Source organism: Etheostoma cragini, chromosome 2 (genome assembly GCF_013103735.1).
Source record: "Etheostoma cragini isolate CJK2018 chromosome 2, CSU_Ecrag_1.0, whole genome shotgun sequence".
Classification (NCBI taxonomy): Eukaryota; Metazoa; Chordata; class Actinopteri; order Perciformes; family Percidae; genus Etheostoma; species Etheostoma cragini.
The window spans coordinates 16,079,814-16,095,457 of record NC_048408.1 but is presented as its reverse complement, the minus strand read 5'-3'; the positions used below and the strand labels follow the sequence as shown (position 1 = coordinate 16,095,457).

The window sequence follows — 15,644 nt, the reverse complement described above, 5'->3', positions numbered from 1 at the left end:
GGGGGGGGGGTGAGTGTGTGTGTGTGTGTAAGAGAGAGAGAGAGAGAATTGTGGTGTTCCTACAAACTAAAAGAGAAGTGCTATCTGGAAGGTTTTTATGTCCTTCCTCTAAACAACACAGGGTATTTTGAGGTTTTGGATCCACCCTGTACTTTTGGGGTGGAGTCACACAAACACTTTTTTTTACCCAACTGGGTTGAGTATATTTATGTTTAGCAATTTTCATGTGTCCAAGGGATTGCAAATTGAATTGACGTTCAATTTTTTTGATTGTAGGTAAATAAATAAAAAAGGTTTACTCTGATAAAAAGTAGAATATTCCTTTCTCCTAACATGCTTTGCTGTTTCACAAGACCTGCTTGTGAATATTTTGACCAAAACTTTTATTATTTTATAATATAACACTGTTGTATAGTGTTATCTCTTTTCTTTTATTTATTTCTTTGCTGTATCCTGCACCTAATGTAGCGTGATCTGATCTTACCTTGTATCATACTATCTGGTATCTTTCAGAGCGGGGGGATCCCTGTCTTGAGGGGGGTCGAGTGTGCGTGGGCCAGGCGGGAGTTGGAGGAAGTGGGGACTTGTCCATAAGGGTGGTGCCTGAGGAGAAGACGAAAAGGAGCAAAGAGGATCTGAGGGAGCTCTGGAGGAAGGCCATCCTGCAGCAGATCCTGCTGCAGAGGATGGAAAGGGAGAACCAGAAACTACAGGGTAAGTTGGATGGATGAAGAGGATTAAAACACACCCATAGAATGAGCCTGCATTGCATCTTTGTAATTTATTCACATGTTCATAAACAAAGATCTTATTATATTTGTGCACACATCCTCAAACATTTGCTAAACCGACTAGTGAAAATAAGATTTACAATGATTAGTATAATCACACTTAATCTTACAATAAGCAATAACAGAAACATTGCAGTGCAATGTGTTTGGGTGAAAGTGACTGTCCCATAATACATGTAACAGCCAATGTGTCCTATGAAAGAGAATTAAAGACTTGAATGATTGCCAGTTTTTTTAAGCCAAGAACTGCATCTAGATACTTAAAATGTAAATTCACATAATACAGAGTCACTTGAAATATTCGATTACTCTATATCTGGATTGAATTTGGTGTATGTCTCTATGATCACCCAAACCGCACCCATCATTGTTTTTTTTAAGTGGCGTTAGCATCACTCACTTGGTAGTCTCGCTTTGCCAGACCATCCACAGGCCGCAGAGCGCGGGAGGGTCTGCCTATTCCACACCGCATTCCGGGATGGGAGAAAACATGCTCTGGTTTATTGGCATTTCTTTAAACCTATCACAATCGTCATGCTAAGTTCCATACGGAGCCGCTGCTAAATAGTTGTATGAGAGAAAACTCAGATTGGACAGATAGTCTAGCTAGCTGTCTCAATTTACCATGCAGAGATCTGAGGAGCAGTTAACCATAGTCTTTATAAAATCCATCGTAGTTTAAAATTCCAACACAAAGAAAGCGAAAGGAAACTGTCATTGGCAAAAATGCTTGTATTTCCTGCAGCACCTGAAGGACAGTGACTACTTACTTGGTAGCACTGTTGGATTACACAATGATTTTGATTCTCTAGAAGTTATGCAGCTAGAAAAACAAGTCAGTCTTTTAAGCTAGTGCACAGTTTCTGTCTCCCCCATGAGGAATCAATGCAACAACACTCTTGGCACGTCCACATGATATAAACCTACCGTGATCGCACACACACCCCCACCCCTCCTATAAACGATTCCTAGTATGCAAGGAGGACACGTAGGATGAAAAAAACATGGACTCTTTAGCAGAGGTAATTGTCTTCACTCAAGCGTCCGCGCGGGAAAGTCACTGAACAACACAAACCTTTGAACACGGCCATGCTGAGAAATACAGAGAGTTATGTGGAGCTGATAGTCTTAATTTGCTTTGTAGCAACTCATTTGGCTGTGGCATGAATGTAATGGATGTTTTATTAATATAAAAAAAATGAGGCACTAAAGCGTTAATCTCTGCCACATACCTCTCTAGTTGTACATACGCACTTGGGTGTGTTTATTTATATATATATGGAGGTTAAACAATATAAACACATGCAAACAGGACCTATACACATGTATTAAATGGAGAGATGTCAGTGCTCAAGGGCACCTTGGCAGTGCCCATGAAGTCAACTGGCACCTCTCCAGTTACCAGTCAACACTCTGCACTTGGTATTTACGGGGATTTGAACAGGCAACCCTGCGGTTCCTAAGTCAAGTCCCAGTGGACTGAGCTTCTGCACAGTAAGGGTGTGCCAGGTGCACCACCTCTTTCCTGACCCAGTTGGCACATGTCAACACACACTTAGCCATGCGCCACACCCTGACTACAGGCAACACACACACACACAAACACACACACAAACACTTTATTCATCATACAGCTAGAAATAATTGCCTACATAACAGGGTGTGGATGGATAAAATGCGGGTCAATATAGATGAAAGAAAAACAAGTCCAGGCAGTGAACGCAGACCCACGCACTCGCTGCACTCATACTATACCCGTTAACATACACATCTACCTGCCTGTGGCGCTTTCTTGATCGTCTATAGTTCAATTGTGTTTTATTCCTCCCACAGGGTGGGCTGCACCTTTCTATACATTTTTGTCCGGGTGGAGTTCAACTCCCTGTCATCTATTCTCTCTCTTTAAGTCTCACACTGCTGCCTATTTTATCGGTCAACGGTAAAAATGGTGTGTTTGTATCTTCGTCAGCTCCGGGGTAAGGTATCTTATCTGGTTGTGTGTTGTCACAGGTGGGTATCATGAGTGTACTGGGGACAGAACAGGATAGAAATGGGGAGCAGGAGAGGTTAGAGAGTTGAGAGAATAAACGCTTGCTGGGCTGAGGCCAATGAGCGAGTCCTGACAAACTACAGTCTGCTCCAGACAGCTGATAAGACAGACAACAGAGCCAAGGCCTCTCCAGCAGCATCTATTCTTACTCTGGGTGTGGCAGCTATCTGCTCCATCCAAGTTTTCTTCTTTTATTGACTAGACTACGCCTAGTCACTCCCGCTACTTCTCTGTCATGTTTACTAAGGGCATGATGTACAGCGTTTTATAAAGTTTAGGGTATTTTAAGATGTGTCTTACCCTGGATTGTAGTGTAAAATCTATGCAGAGCACTCTAGTTTTGCAAAACACCAATTTAACATATTTTTAATTTGTTCATTAAAGCTGTGGTGGTATAATTTTCCAAGTTTACTATTAGTAAAATGTTGTTGATTCAAATACATGCATTCCCCCTGCTGGTTGTACACCTTTTCCCTCTGTTTCCTGGAATGTGGCAGGTTAGAATGGAACAGGAAATGGACTGCTGTCACTTTCCTGTCTCGTTGTGATAAAGTCACTCTCACCAGCTCTGCCAAGTTGCAACTGGTCACTCTAGGTGGACACCACACATGAATGGAGGGGGTGGGGAAGTCCACAAATGGAAGGAGGGAGAAAATGAAGAGGGAGAGTGTGGTTGATGGACAGGACAAATGTGGAATTGAATGAGAAGGAAGTGTTGAGTGTAGCGAGTAAAGAGAGAGAGCAGAAAAAAAGGCTGTGGGTTAAGAGATTAGGAAGGAAAGAGAGAAAAGGGTGTTATCAGAAAGAGAGGAACAGATGAGGGGTACTGGGTGTGCCTTTAACTTCTTTGATCACTATTGGCAACATGTTGCAACAAAATTCACACTTTTGTCTTTCTTTTTGTATGTGTTGAAAGTCACAAATTTGATTGTGTAAACCAAAAATGTCAGGGGAATCTTTTATAACAATCGTTTGTTGTTTTATGAGAAGTGCCCCTGTCTAAACTGTCTCTCTATTATTCCTTGATTTACTCTCTGTATGTGTACACACTTCTAAAATAGTATGTGATTGGCTCCAATAAAATATTGTGTGTTTTGTTTTTTGGCTGCAGTCACAGCTACATTTACTTCTATACACTGTTTTTATTGTTATGAAAGGCTAGTTTGCCACAACAAAGAATGTGTGAAAGTCTATATCAGTAAAGTTTGAATGTACATAATTTGGTGCTTTTCCACATACTGGCATCTGGCCAGGTGTTTTCAGCTACAGTGATGGCACCTCAGCTCCACACACCACAGGACCAAGACAAAGGGCTATAAAGAGGTGTCACATTATTGACGTGTATTTTCTGTGTGTTTATGTTCGTAGCCTCAGAAAACGATCTGCAGAACAAGCGTCTGAAGCTGGACTACGAGGAAATTACACCATGTCTGAAGGATGTCACTCTGGTCTGGGAGAAGATGCTGGGAACTCCTGCAAGGGCAAAGGTCAAGTTTGACACAGAGACCATACACGCTGCTGTTGCACAAGGTACAGATTTGTCGCCACAAATACATATGTCAGTCCTACTTGGAAATGTATGTTCTTTTTTAAAATCACCAGGTATTAGCAAGTCTTGACCAAAGATTTATGTTTAATGCTCCAAAACTGAAAATATGTATTGTAACATTTTTCCTTATCATCAGCCTGGGCCTTTCTGTTATGTCCATGTTCTAGTATCCAGGACAGGAAGGTTATCTCCTCTTCTTTCGGCTTCAAACATAACAGGGGAGATCTAAAGTTCAGAACACACATGCACACAGAAAGGCTACTAGCCAATGAATAGCAGCCTTTCATTTATCTGCTAAAGTAGCCTCAAGACCTAGATTCTGGGTAAGATTTTGACATCACACTAAAATGGTGGTCACACAAATATGCGTGTGCCCTAAGGATGAATCTCTACCCTTAAGGGAAAATAGTCTGTATTTGTCTGTTAGTCAGTCAAACTACTTAATGGGCTGACAAGTCTTTTTACAGACAAGGTAAGGGTCCTCTGAGTAGCTTGAAATTCACCAAGTCCTGACATCAGATCCCCTAATTATTAGCATACTCCATGCATGGTTTGCATACTATTTGTAGTATTCTTCACCTAAACAACATTTTGAGTTCTGTTCAGTTACAACATGTTAACATGTAATTTTACCTTTGCACTACCACCCTCTTGTCATCTCTGGCAGGTGTCCCAAGACAACATCGAGGCGAGATCTGGAAGTTTCTGTCTGAACAGTACTTACTCAGGCAGACAGTCCCGTCCCGACCTCCTACCAATCACACTCCATACAAAGAGCTGCTGAAACAGCTCACCTCGCAGCAACATGCCATCCTCATAGATCTGGGTAACTCACACACACACAGAGAATATTCATATTCTTTTTAATTTAAAAGCTTTTCTGATTTCTGGCAACAACACTGAAACAAATGAATGTACAGGTTACCCTGTGCACAAACACACAAATATTCACTCACACATTTTAGATTTTACAGACAATCTACAGGTCTTGAAAAGTCTTTAAAACGTTTAATTCCGTTCTGTTAACAAAAGGCCTGAGAATATATTTAAAAAAATTAAATTTTCCTTTTTTATTTAAAATACAAAATTACAATTGTTTTTGGTTGTCGAGAGACAAACTGCTAGCTATAGCAGTTAGGAAGCTTATTGACTCATAATGGGTCAACTTTTGCAAAAAAACTTAGATTAAATAAATTATTACTTAACTGGTTAATCCATCTTTAAATGTGTTATCTCAGTCCATTACTAGAATTAGTTTTTGGGAAGCTGGGAAGTACCAACAAATATGATATTTTTTGTATACCTTGTGGTTCTTACTGGTTTTCCGTCATTCTTTGGTATGATTGGGGAAAAGGTATTAAATAATTTTTTAGTATTAAAAAAAATCTTTAAAAGTTGTTAATTTTGGTGAACTGTGCAGAAACATGGCACCATACACCATACATTACAATTGTCTCCAATCTCATTTTAACACTTTCACCCTCAAATGTTTAACACCTCCCACCCAGAAAAACACACACACACAGTACGTGCACTCCACCCACATAACACCCACATTCACATCCACCCACACATCCATCCCTTTAGCACGTAACTTCCCCTGTTTTTGCTGTCGAACCTAAGTCTTTCATCATGTTGTTTATTCTATCAAATTGGGTGGGGACGGAGGTAACGGCATACACAGATAAAAACACAGTGTTTATGAAACCGACGCAGCAAAAAGGTTTGCATGGTAGAAAAATGCAGTATAATTCAATGTTGTCTACTTAAAGTATGTAGTAGTTGTAAAGAGTTAACATAAATTAGGCAAAAGGTTAACAGTGTACAATGAGCGGAAAAAAGAAATTGATCCCATGCGGAATTTGTACATTTGCTCACTGACAAAGAAATGATTAGTCTATAATTTTAATGGTAGCTTTATTTGAACATTGAGAGACAGAATAACAACAACAATTTTGAAAAACGCATGTCAAAAATGTCATAATTTTTTTTACATTTTAATGAAGGAAATATGTATTTGACCCCCCTCTCAATCAGAAAGATTTCGGGCTCCCAGGTGTCTTTTATACAGGTAACAAACTGAGATTAGAAGACACTTACAAGGAGTGCTCCTAATCCCAGTTTGTTACCTGTGTAAAAGACACCTGGGAGCCAGAAATCTTTTTGATTGAGAGAGGGGTCAAATACTTATTTCCCTCATTAAAAAGCAAATCAATTTATAACATGTTGGACATGCGTTTTCCTGGATGTTCTTGTTGGATTTCTGTCTCTCATTGTTCAAATAAATCTACCATTAAAAGACAATTTCTTTTTTTTGTCAGTGGTTAAATGTACAAAATCAGGAGGGGATCAAATTCTTTTTTCCCTAACTGTGGGCTTGTAAAGTTGACACACAGAGTTCACAAACACACACACACACACACACACACACACACACACACCCCTTCAGACAGGGGAGGGAGTTGTGGAATTATGTTCACCGACAGAGCTCCTACAGCACATTAAACGCCAACACACTGCCTGTCATTGTCTTCCCCAAAGCCTCACTGTCACACACAGAAAGTAAAGAAGTCTCTCAGTCCCAAAACATCCATACCTGCCAATCAACAGCCCATCCACGTTAAGAATGTTATTTTACAGATCCAAAGTCATTATGTTGTTATGCTTGAAACGCACATGTCCCATTCACCACTACATGATAGGCTCCTGAAGGAAAGTCTTTGCTCAAAGCTGGTTGTTTTCATGAACATATTTGTAAGCATGACCACTTAGAATGGGTCTGCACATGCTCATGCACTTGAGCTCCCTTTTACATAACAACAGCAAATTGTGAAGTCTAGCATCCTCAGGGCACCGTTTAGCAAAGTTATATGCTTCTTTCAAACACATAGACACACCCAGATACTCTTGCTAGGTATTTGTCAGACAAAATTAAATACAGTTACTAAAAGTTTCATCCGGTTGATCTCCGACATCAAATAGATACTTTGTCTGGCGCAGCATTTCATACGAATTATAAACAGTGCAGATGTTTCTGCAATATAGATGATATCATTTTTTTCTTCTGTCACAGGGCGCACCTTTCCAACGCATCCATATTTCCAAGAACAGCTGGGGGCAGGGCAGCTGTCTCTGTATAATTTACTGAAAGCCTACTCACTGCTGGACCCTGAGGTATCATTGGATAATTTTAATATTCTTTCTTTCACTTTCTTTTTGCGTGTCTCTCTTTCTTCCCCTTCCTTGATGATGGACAAAATGAAACTGTCAACTGCTTATTAGGCTTAAATTGCCCAAATTATTAAAAAAAAAATCACTTTTTCTTGGATTTGGGTGGCTCTGGTTTTTCCGCACACATACAGACAAAACATCCATTCTGTTTTGAGTGAGAAATGGGTTTCTAAGTGTGTCCTGCCTTCAGTTTCCAGGTGAACTGTTACTAGCCGAGACGAGGTGGCTAACCGTAGCTTGCTAGCTGGTTCTCAATGGCAAAACACTGCTACAACACACTAGTTCACCATAATCTACAAAAGACCTGCTTACATGTCCCTGTTCTGCAGGTATTCCACATGTGTGCCCTTGTTTAGAAGTCGTCTCCAAGCTAATCCTGCCTTGTACTGACCAAATTTGGCGTAACAGTATTAGCTGATGTGATCTTAGCAAACTTCTGCGCATGTGCAACTCCCAACAAAGATAGTAAAGAAAAGAGATGTCTCACACTGTAACTAGAACAGACATAAACACACAGGGTAAAAACAGAATCTGCAGAAATTTGCGCTACAACAAAAATATGGTGTTTTTTGAAAATGAAACGATGTAAACCTATTCTGGTACAACCTCAGAATACAAAAATGAACCAGAAAATGAGCCTAAAATGGGCGCTTTAAGCCTTTTCCCCCCTACCTTGTTTGTGTAAATGCTAAGTTTGTTAATGTTGTTGCAGGTGGGCTACTGCCAGGGCCTGTCCTTTATTGCCGGAGTGCTCTTGTTACACATGGGGGAAGAGGACGCCTTCAACATGCTCAAATTTCTAATGTATGATGTGGGGCTTCGAAAACAGTACAGGCCTGACATGATAATCCTGCAGGTAAAATGCATATGTACACACACACACACACACATTCAGAGTCTCTTTGTCCCACATATAAAGGACATTTATAGAATATGTCACTCCCGTCTACATAACCATAATCTTGATCATTTCTCTCTGTTACTCATATACTTAAATTGCATCAAAGCGAGGACTGCAGGTCACTATCCCTTTATCCCTCATGTTGTCCTCGGGTCAGATTGAGCCGTTTTCCTATATAAATGTTCTTTTTAATTACCCAAAATAACATGATTGATTCCCCACAACGCTCTTTGGCAAGTAAAAATCTTTACTTTCATAAATTTTGGGAGTCTAAATACTTCCTAATTTCTGCTTTTCTAACTCAAACATTCGGTATAATGTCCTATAAATGAGGTTTATTGACCATACATTACAACAATAACTGTAAAACTAAAGTTAGTAAGTTATGAATTTCATCACTCCCTCCTGTTTTCAAAATTTCTGAAAACATTTTCATGTTTTAACAAAAAGACACCTTTGGTTTGGTTGAGATGTTACCTGATTCATACTTGATGCAACAGGAGTCCTTCCATAGCACCGTTGTGTAGTTATAGTTTTGAGTAAGTTATGTGACACATGCGTACATGTCGTGCATCGGCTCTATGACTCTGCCATAAACCATGTATAAAATGATAAAAGAACTTATACAGGGCTGTAACGGTATGGATCTTTTCTTATCCACGGTAAGGAAAGCAACGTATCAACGCAATATGGCGGTTAACCACAACCTCACTACGAGAGTAGTGTAAGTTAAAGAATGTCTGGGTGCCTTAAGTGAGCGGCCTCAGTGCCTGTGTGGTCGCGCAAATGAGCGAGCAGTGAGAGCAGCATATGGGTGCTGCTGTGAGGAAAAGCGAGAGAAAAATGAGATAGCAAAAACAATGCAAGGAAAGTTTAAAAAATAAAAACAAAACAACAAGCTTCTCAAGACACGTGGTTTCATGTGTTGTCAATTCTGCCGGTAAAGTAAAAGGTGTTACGCCCAAAAAAACTTTGGCTTACTTGCTGTCATTTACGGTTGCGTTGCTTTCTCTCCTTTCTGTTGATCTATTTTGCAGACTATCCCTATTAAACAAATGTATGTCTTATAAAAAATATAAGAAGGTCTGCCAAGAGCTCAACAGTCAGCGGTCTAGCAGCAAACAGAAAGCAGGATGGCTACTCAGCAGTCCACTAAATTACTCTCTCTACCAAAAAGAATCTGCTTTGTTTTAGGCCACACAAACATGCATGCAGGCTAGAATTCACCCTCGCTGTTTTGTTGGGATTAAGCTACAAGCAGAAGGAAACGTCACTAGCTGCCAGACTTTACCACATGCTCAAAGTCAAGCTAACATAAACAATCTGGTATGTTGTTCATGTCAGATTCAAATGTACCAGTTGTCGCGGCTGCTCCATGACTACCACCGGGATCTTTACAGCCATCTAGAGCAGCAGGAGATTGGACCCAGCTTATACGCCACCCCCTGGTTTCTCACCGCCTTTGCCTCACACTTCCCCCTCGGCTTCGTGGCCAGAGTCTTTGGTAAGCTTTGAGAACTGTGTATGTATCTACACTCATACCTTGTTCTACTTGGCCACCACACTGTTTGTAGATGTAGGACAGAAGCAGGATGTTGGGGAGGATTGTCCCCTCTTCCCAGTCAACTTTTCTTATTAGATGTTGAACCAAAAGTAATGGAAGTGGGAGTGGGCAGTGGGACAAAAAAGCAAGAGGAAATACAAGTTGTAGAAAGCACAACACAAGGAATGTAATAATGTTGGCAGTGAGGCAAAGAAGATGGGAGTGGCATTGTATATTGTTACCGCATAAATTTTAGATAATGATTCTTTGGAAAAAAGTCTGTGTGAGGCACATGCAAACAGACATATTTGAGATTTTGTAAGGTTGGTTTCCTCTTTTCTCAATTGTGTAAATACCATCACACCACTCTTTCTCTTTTAATGTATTTGCTTTCCTTATTCCTTTCTTACTGTTTTCATGGCTAATTTATTGCGTGGTGTTCAGTCAGCCAACAAGACTCCATAGCTCCTCGAGGTGTGTGTGTGTGTGTGTGTGTGTGTGTGTGTGTGTGTGTGTGTGTGTGTGTGTGTGTGTGTGTGTGTGTGTGTGTGTGTGTGTGTGTGTGTGTGTGTGTGTGTGTGTGTGTGTGTGTGTGTGTGTGTGTGTGTGTGTGTGTGTGTGTGTGTGTGTGTGTGTGTGTGTGTGTGTGTGTGTGTGTGTGTGTGTGTGTGTGTGTGTGTGTGTGTGTGTGTGTGTGTGTGTGTGGGGCTCCACAACGGCGCTTCAATTCCTTTATCTGGTGAATGATCTCATGCAATCCTGCCAAACCCTGACCCCACCCTAATACATTCAAAGCATGCGCAAAAATACACACACCTTCTCCGTCTCTGGCCTATATTTATGTTTGCTTAAACCTTTTTGTTGACGTCAAAGCATTTTCATTTAAAAAAAACTCTTTAAGCCACCAATCAACACAGTAAGCTGTGCTGTGAGCTTCTGTCAATATTCATTTTACTGTTGCGTAATTTAAAAAAAAAAACACTGTCACGTCAGGGCTTAACCGATTATTTTTCTTTCTTATTTGTAACCTTTTGACTCTTTGTCTTCTGTCAGATATGTTGTTCCTGCAGGGGTCAGAGGTCATCTTTAAGGTGGCCTTGAGCCTGCTGGGGAGCCACAAGCCTCTGATCCTGCAGCAAGAGAACCTGGAGTCCATAGTGGACTTCATTAAGACCACACTACCCAACCTGGGCCTGGTGCAGATGGAGAAAACCATCAACCAGGTTAGAATAAGAAACAGGCATTGGAATACAATACAAAGTTTGTATGGACCTGATATCCTTTTATTGTCATTTGGGGGTTTATAGTAAAGTGTTTGAATTACATAACCTCCTATTGTTGGTTTCTATCCTGGGAAAATTAGCGTAATTAATCTAGCAATTGCTAAAGAATAAGTCTAGCATTACTTTTATTATACTCTTCATATTGTCACCAACTCACATGAAAATGCCAAAACCAGCAATGTGTTAGTTTGTAAAATACTTTTAAACAGGTTTGAACATGCATATAGTCACAGTTTAAAAAAAATGACAAATTAAAAAGAGAATTAGCAACATAGATTGAAACATATATATTCACTTTTAGTCTCTGGTTTGTCTCTAGTAAAACATGACAGCATCTTTCACTAAATATACAATATCATCAGACTTATCATTTAGCTCAACATTCACATACTCCAGCGATTTTCACACTGCTGTCAACTTTTAGGGGGTTGAATGAATTTGCATTGTTTCAGTAACTTATGGATCAGTGAACTGACTCTTGAATCGCGGATGTCTTTGTGTAAATATGTGATGTTACTAAATATTGTGAATATAAGTGAACTATTAAACTTCCCTCAGTTCACTAAACGGATGTGTTTCATCATAAGACCAGATTTTACAGCTCATGGCAGTGATAAAGAGACAATATAATTGCTTTATGACTAAAAAATGGAAAATTATATTCTGCCTGAGTGACAGGTGTGAACCACACCCCTCTCTTTTAACAGTGGTGATGGCAGCGGAGTAATCTAACCTTTACCTCATGCGACAGTGTTTGTAGTTAAAAAATCAAACAAACAAAAAACAGGAAAACTACCATATGTCAATAACATCGGGAACACATGTTGAATGACTGTCATGACCAGACTTTCTTGTGTAAACTTCGTCTTTTCTTTTCTTTTTTTTTAAAGATTTGTTTTGGGGCATTTTAATCCTTTAATTGACAGGACAGATGAAGACATGATAGGGGAGAGAGAGAGAGGGAATGAAATGCAGCAAAGGGCCCCAGGTCGGCGTCAAACCCAGGCCCACTGCGTTGAGGAGTAAACCTCTATATATATGGGCACCCGCTCTACCAACTTAGCTATCTGTGTGCCCTAAACTCGTTTTTAAGGCAGTTTCATAAAGTAAATTGATGCAAATATGGATCATTTACCATCAGTGTTTATAGGAACATAAGTTGTCATGGGTCTTGTGATGGGAAGAGTTGACATAAGTTTTTGATGAGTCAAAGACATGTAGATAGATGTTATTAAGCTACTCTATAGTTTAGAAAGTATGCATTTGCCATATTATTTGCAGAAGTATAAGTAAGTTCAGTAAAAGGGTGTTATTGTGGAGTCATGCTCTAGCTTGCCAGTACTTCACCTCAGGTGCCACTTACCCACGTCAGGTTGTCTATAGGTTAACTGTGGTGTGACTCACAGTTTCACATAAAAAAACAAGTGGTGTACTTACAGGATGTTTGGAGCTGTACTATATGCAAAACATGTCTCCATTGTTTATTTTGTAATATGCAATCATCTGCAACTTGTAAGTACAGGACAACAACGATCTGCAAAATCGGTGTAATTTGTGACATGAAAAAGTAAACACTTTAAGGGTTAGCTTTATAGTTTGGGCCATCATTCCTATCAGTAATAACATTGTACTCACCAAGTTAGATTGCCGAGACCTGAATGCAAGGTGACATTGGTACTGCATAAGGAAGTCAGACGTGGAAAATAAAACAAACGCACAGGTTGGCCAAACTTACTTGGAAGAGGAAAAGAAAGGCTTATCTTACTAATACCAGCATGTTATTATCACTACGTGTCTGGTGTTTTTACCTTGGTCTTTTGTACTTGCCATAGCTGTACAAAAAGGAATCGTTACCAGCATTTCTTGTTTGCTCATGTCGACTTTTATTTCCAAATGCAGTGGTAAAAATAATCTTGCAAAAATACAAAAATAAAAATCTGGTTTGCATATTTGCTTTACAAATAGTGTTCTTAAAAAGTAAAGAACAACAAAGCTATAAGGAGTATGGGGCCACATTTCAGTAATATTAGGCTACACTAATGATTAAGTATGATAGATTAGAATATACACATTAACCATATCAGCTGTTCTGAAACCCGAAAAAAGTTTCCCGTCTCTGGGTAAATCAACTCAGAGATCAGGGTTAGACTCAGTTTGGTAAATTCCTTCTTGAAATGGGGCCATGGGCCATGACAAATGCAAACAAAAATGAAAAATTGAAAGCACTCAGTCCCGAGTATAATAATAAGCCTTTAATATTGCCCAACTGATTATACTGATTAATATTGCCCAATATTGCCCAACTTGCCCAACTAACGCTTTTGTCTAAAAACCAAAACCCTGACAAAACTTTCAGCCAAAACACGTTGTTTTAAATCTCGTTTGGATCTACCTGAACAGTTTGCGTGTTCCATCCTGATTGTTTCTTGCCCTGACAGACTTCATCGTAGCTTTGTCGCGTTCTTAGATCCCAGCAATTATTTTGGTGAGTTAAATGTTATTATAATTGATAGAAATGATGGCCAAACTACAAGGATAAATTATAATACATGACAATAATGGAGTTTTCCTTTAAACATCAATGTATCAAAAGCAAAAAGGTTCTTGTGTTAATATTTACAAAACAATGGTTCAGTGTTGCTTAACTTAACGATTATAAACCCAAAGAATGTTTTATACAATCAGTAAGTGAAAAACAGGAAAAGTAAACATGGAAATTAGGCACGGAAAAAAGTAGAAAAAGGCAAGAAAGGATTAGTGACTTCATTTTCTATAGTATATTATATTTTGTGTAAATGTAAGGCGTTAATTAGGAAATGCAGCCACATTTTAGTGTACAGTACAGTGCACATTGTAAACACTTTCTGTGTTCATCAGGTTTGTCAGATGGACATGTCCAAGCAGCTCCAGGCCTACGAGGTGGAATACCATGTCTTGCAGGATGAGTTGCTGGACACGCCCCCAACTCTCAACCAACAACAGCGAGCCGCACAGCTGGAGAGGACCAATCAGAGCCTCCGACAGCAAAACCTCGACCTACTTGAGGAGCTACAGGTACACATGCGCGCACACACATACACACACACACACACACAAATAAAGAGACGTTATCTTCTATTTTACTATCATTTTTCAACCACCACTCTCCCTCAGGTGTCACACGCTCGGGTCTGCAGCCTGGAGAGCCGAGTGGATGCTTTGGCCCGGTCGGAGGCCCAGCTAAGTGAGCAAGTTTCGGCACTGGAGGAGGAGAAGATGCAGTTGTTTAGCACCGTCACACGCCTCAAGGACCTCCTCACCAGCCTCGGCATACACACCACCCCTGATGGACACGCACTCCCCCCACCCTCTGAAAAGCACAGTCACAGCGACTGCAAAGATGGGAGACAGAGAGTGGCTGGCGAGCAGGACTGTTGACTCCCTTCCTCACTCTTTGGTTCTTCCAGAGGGTTACATAACTGCACATACATTTTTCAAAATGGTTAGGTCGCCTAGACGAGGAATTGTTTGTGGAAGGCCCATGAAGAGCAGGTCGAGTGACACATCAAGATGACATCTATATCCTCTTCCCGGCACCAGAATGTTTTATTAAAAAGAGGAATTACTAAGGTAATTGGACCTAAAACAGAGAGGAGAAGAATGGAAATGTATCAAAATGGCGATAAAAAAAGAGAAAGAAAAACAAAGGATGGCACCCTAGAGTTTTATCCCAAAAAGCACAAGTGCCCACTTCCCGCTCTTTAACAAATATAAAAAGAAAATGTGTTTTGAACAACAATCCCCAAAGGTTAGCACTGTCCCGCTGGGCCCCTAATGTAAGAACAAAAAAGTTACATTTGCCCTTGTACTTCTGTGTGTGTGTGTGTGTGTGTGTGTGTGTGTGTGTGTGTGTGTGTGTGTGTGTGTGTGTGTGTGTGTGTGTGTGTGTGTGTGTGTGTGTGTGTGTGTGTGTGTGTGTGTGTGTGTGTGTGTGTGTGTGTGTGTGTCTTTGAATGTCTGCGAGAGTCTTCACTCATGTGTTTTATGCTCTTGTGTTTGGATACAACAAAGCTAAAACAGCCAAAGAATGTGATCAATATAAAACAAGCTTGAACAAAGAATCATATCCTGAAACGTGTCATGGATCCCACTTACACATAACAAGTAAGTAACACAAAGATGAAATGTTTCCAAAGAAAAAACAGAAGTGCAGGAAGAAAGTGAGATGAAAGGACAGGTGAAGTGTTTTTGGTTTTCTTCTTCTATTATATAAGCTGAATGATGTCAGATAGCTCTTAGATGGTGGTGCTCAAATTC

At 40.0% G+C, this 15,644-nt stretch overlaps 1 protein-coding gene across 5 annotated transcripts in view; it reads left to right on the top strand.

Annotated features, from left to right (window-relative positions):
- Positions 1 to 15,167, top strand: part of tbc1d1 (TBC1 (tre-2/USP6, BUB2, cdc16) domain family, member 1) — a 48,344-nt gene extending 33,177 nt beyond the window's left edge. For all 5 annotated transcript variants that reach the window (XM_034857958.1, XM_034857979.1, XM_034857963.1 and 2 more), the window contains 9 exons: positions 514 to 714; positions 4,210 to 4,371; positions 5,058 to 5,216; positions 7,464 to 7,564; positions 8,334 to 8,477; positions 9,867 to 10,026; positions 11,119 to 11,288; positions 14,226 to 14,402; positions 14,502 to 15,167. In XM_034857958.1, coding sequence (XP_034713849.1) covers positions 514 to 714; positions 4,210 to 4,371; positions 5,058 to 5,216; positions 7,464 to 7,564; positions 8,334 to 8,477; positions 9,867 to 10,026; positions 11,119 to 11,288; positions 14,226 to 14,402; positions 14,502 to 14,765 — 1,538 coding nt within the window. In that variant the 3' untranslated portion in view covers positions 14,766 to 15,167. The remainder of the gene's footprint in view (positions 1 to 513; positions 715 to 4,209; positions 4,372 to 5,057; positions 5,217 to 7,463; positions 7,565 to 8,333; positions 8,478 to 9,866; positions 10,027 to 11,118; positions 11,289 to 14,225; positions 14,403 to 14,501) is intronic.
- Positions 15,168 to 15,644: the final 477 nt, after the last annotated feature.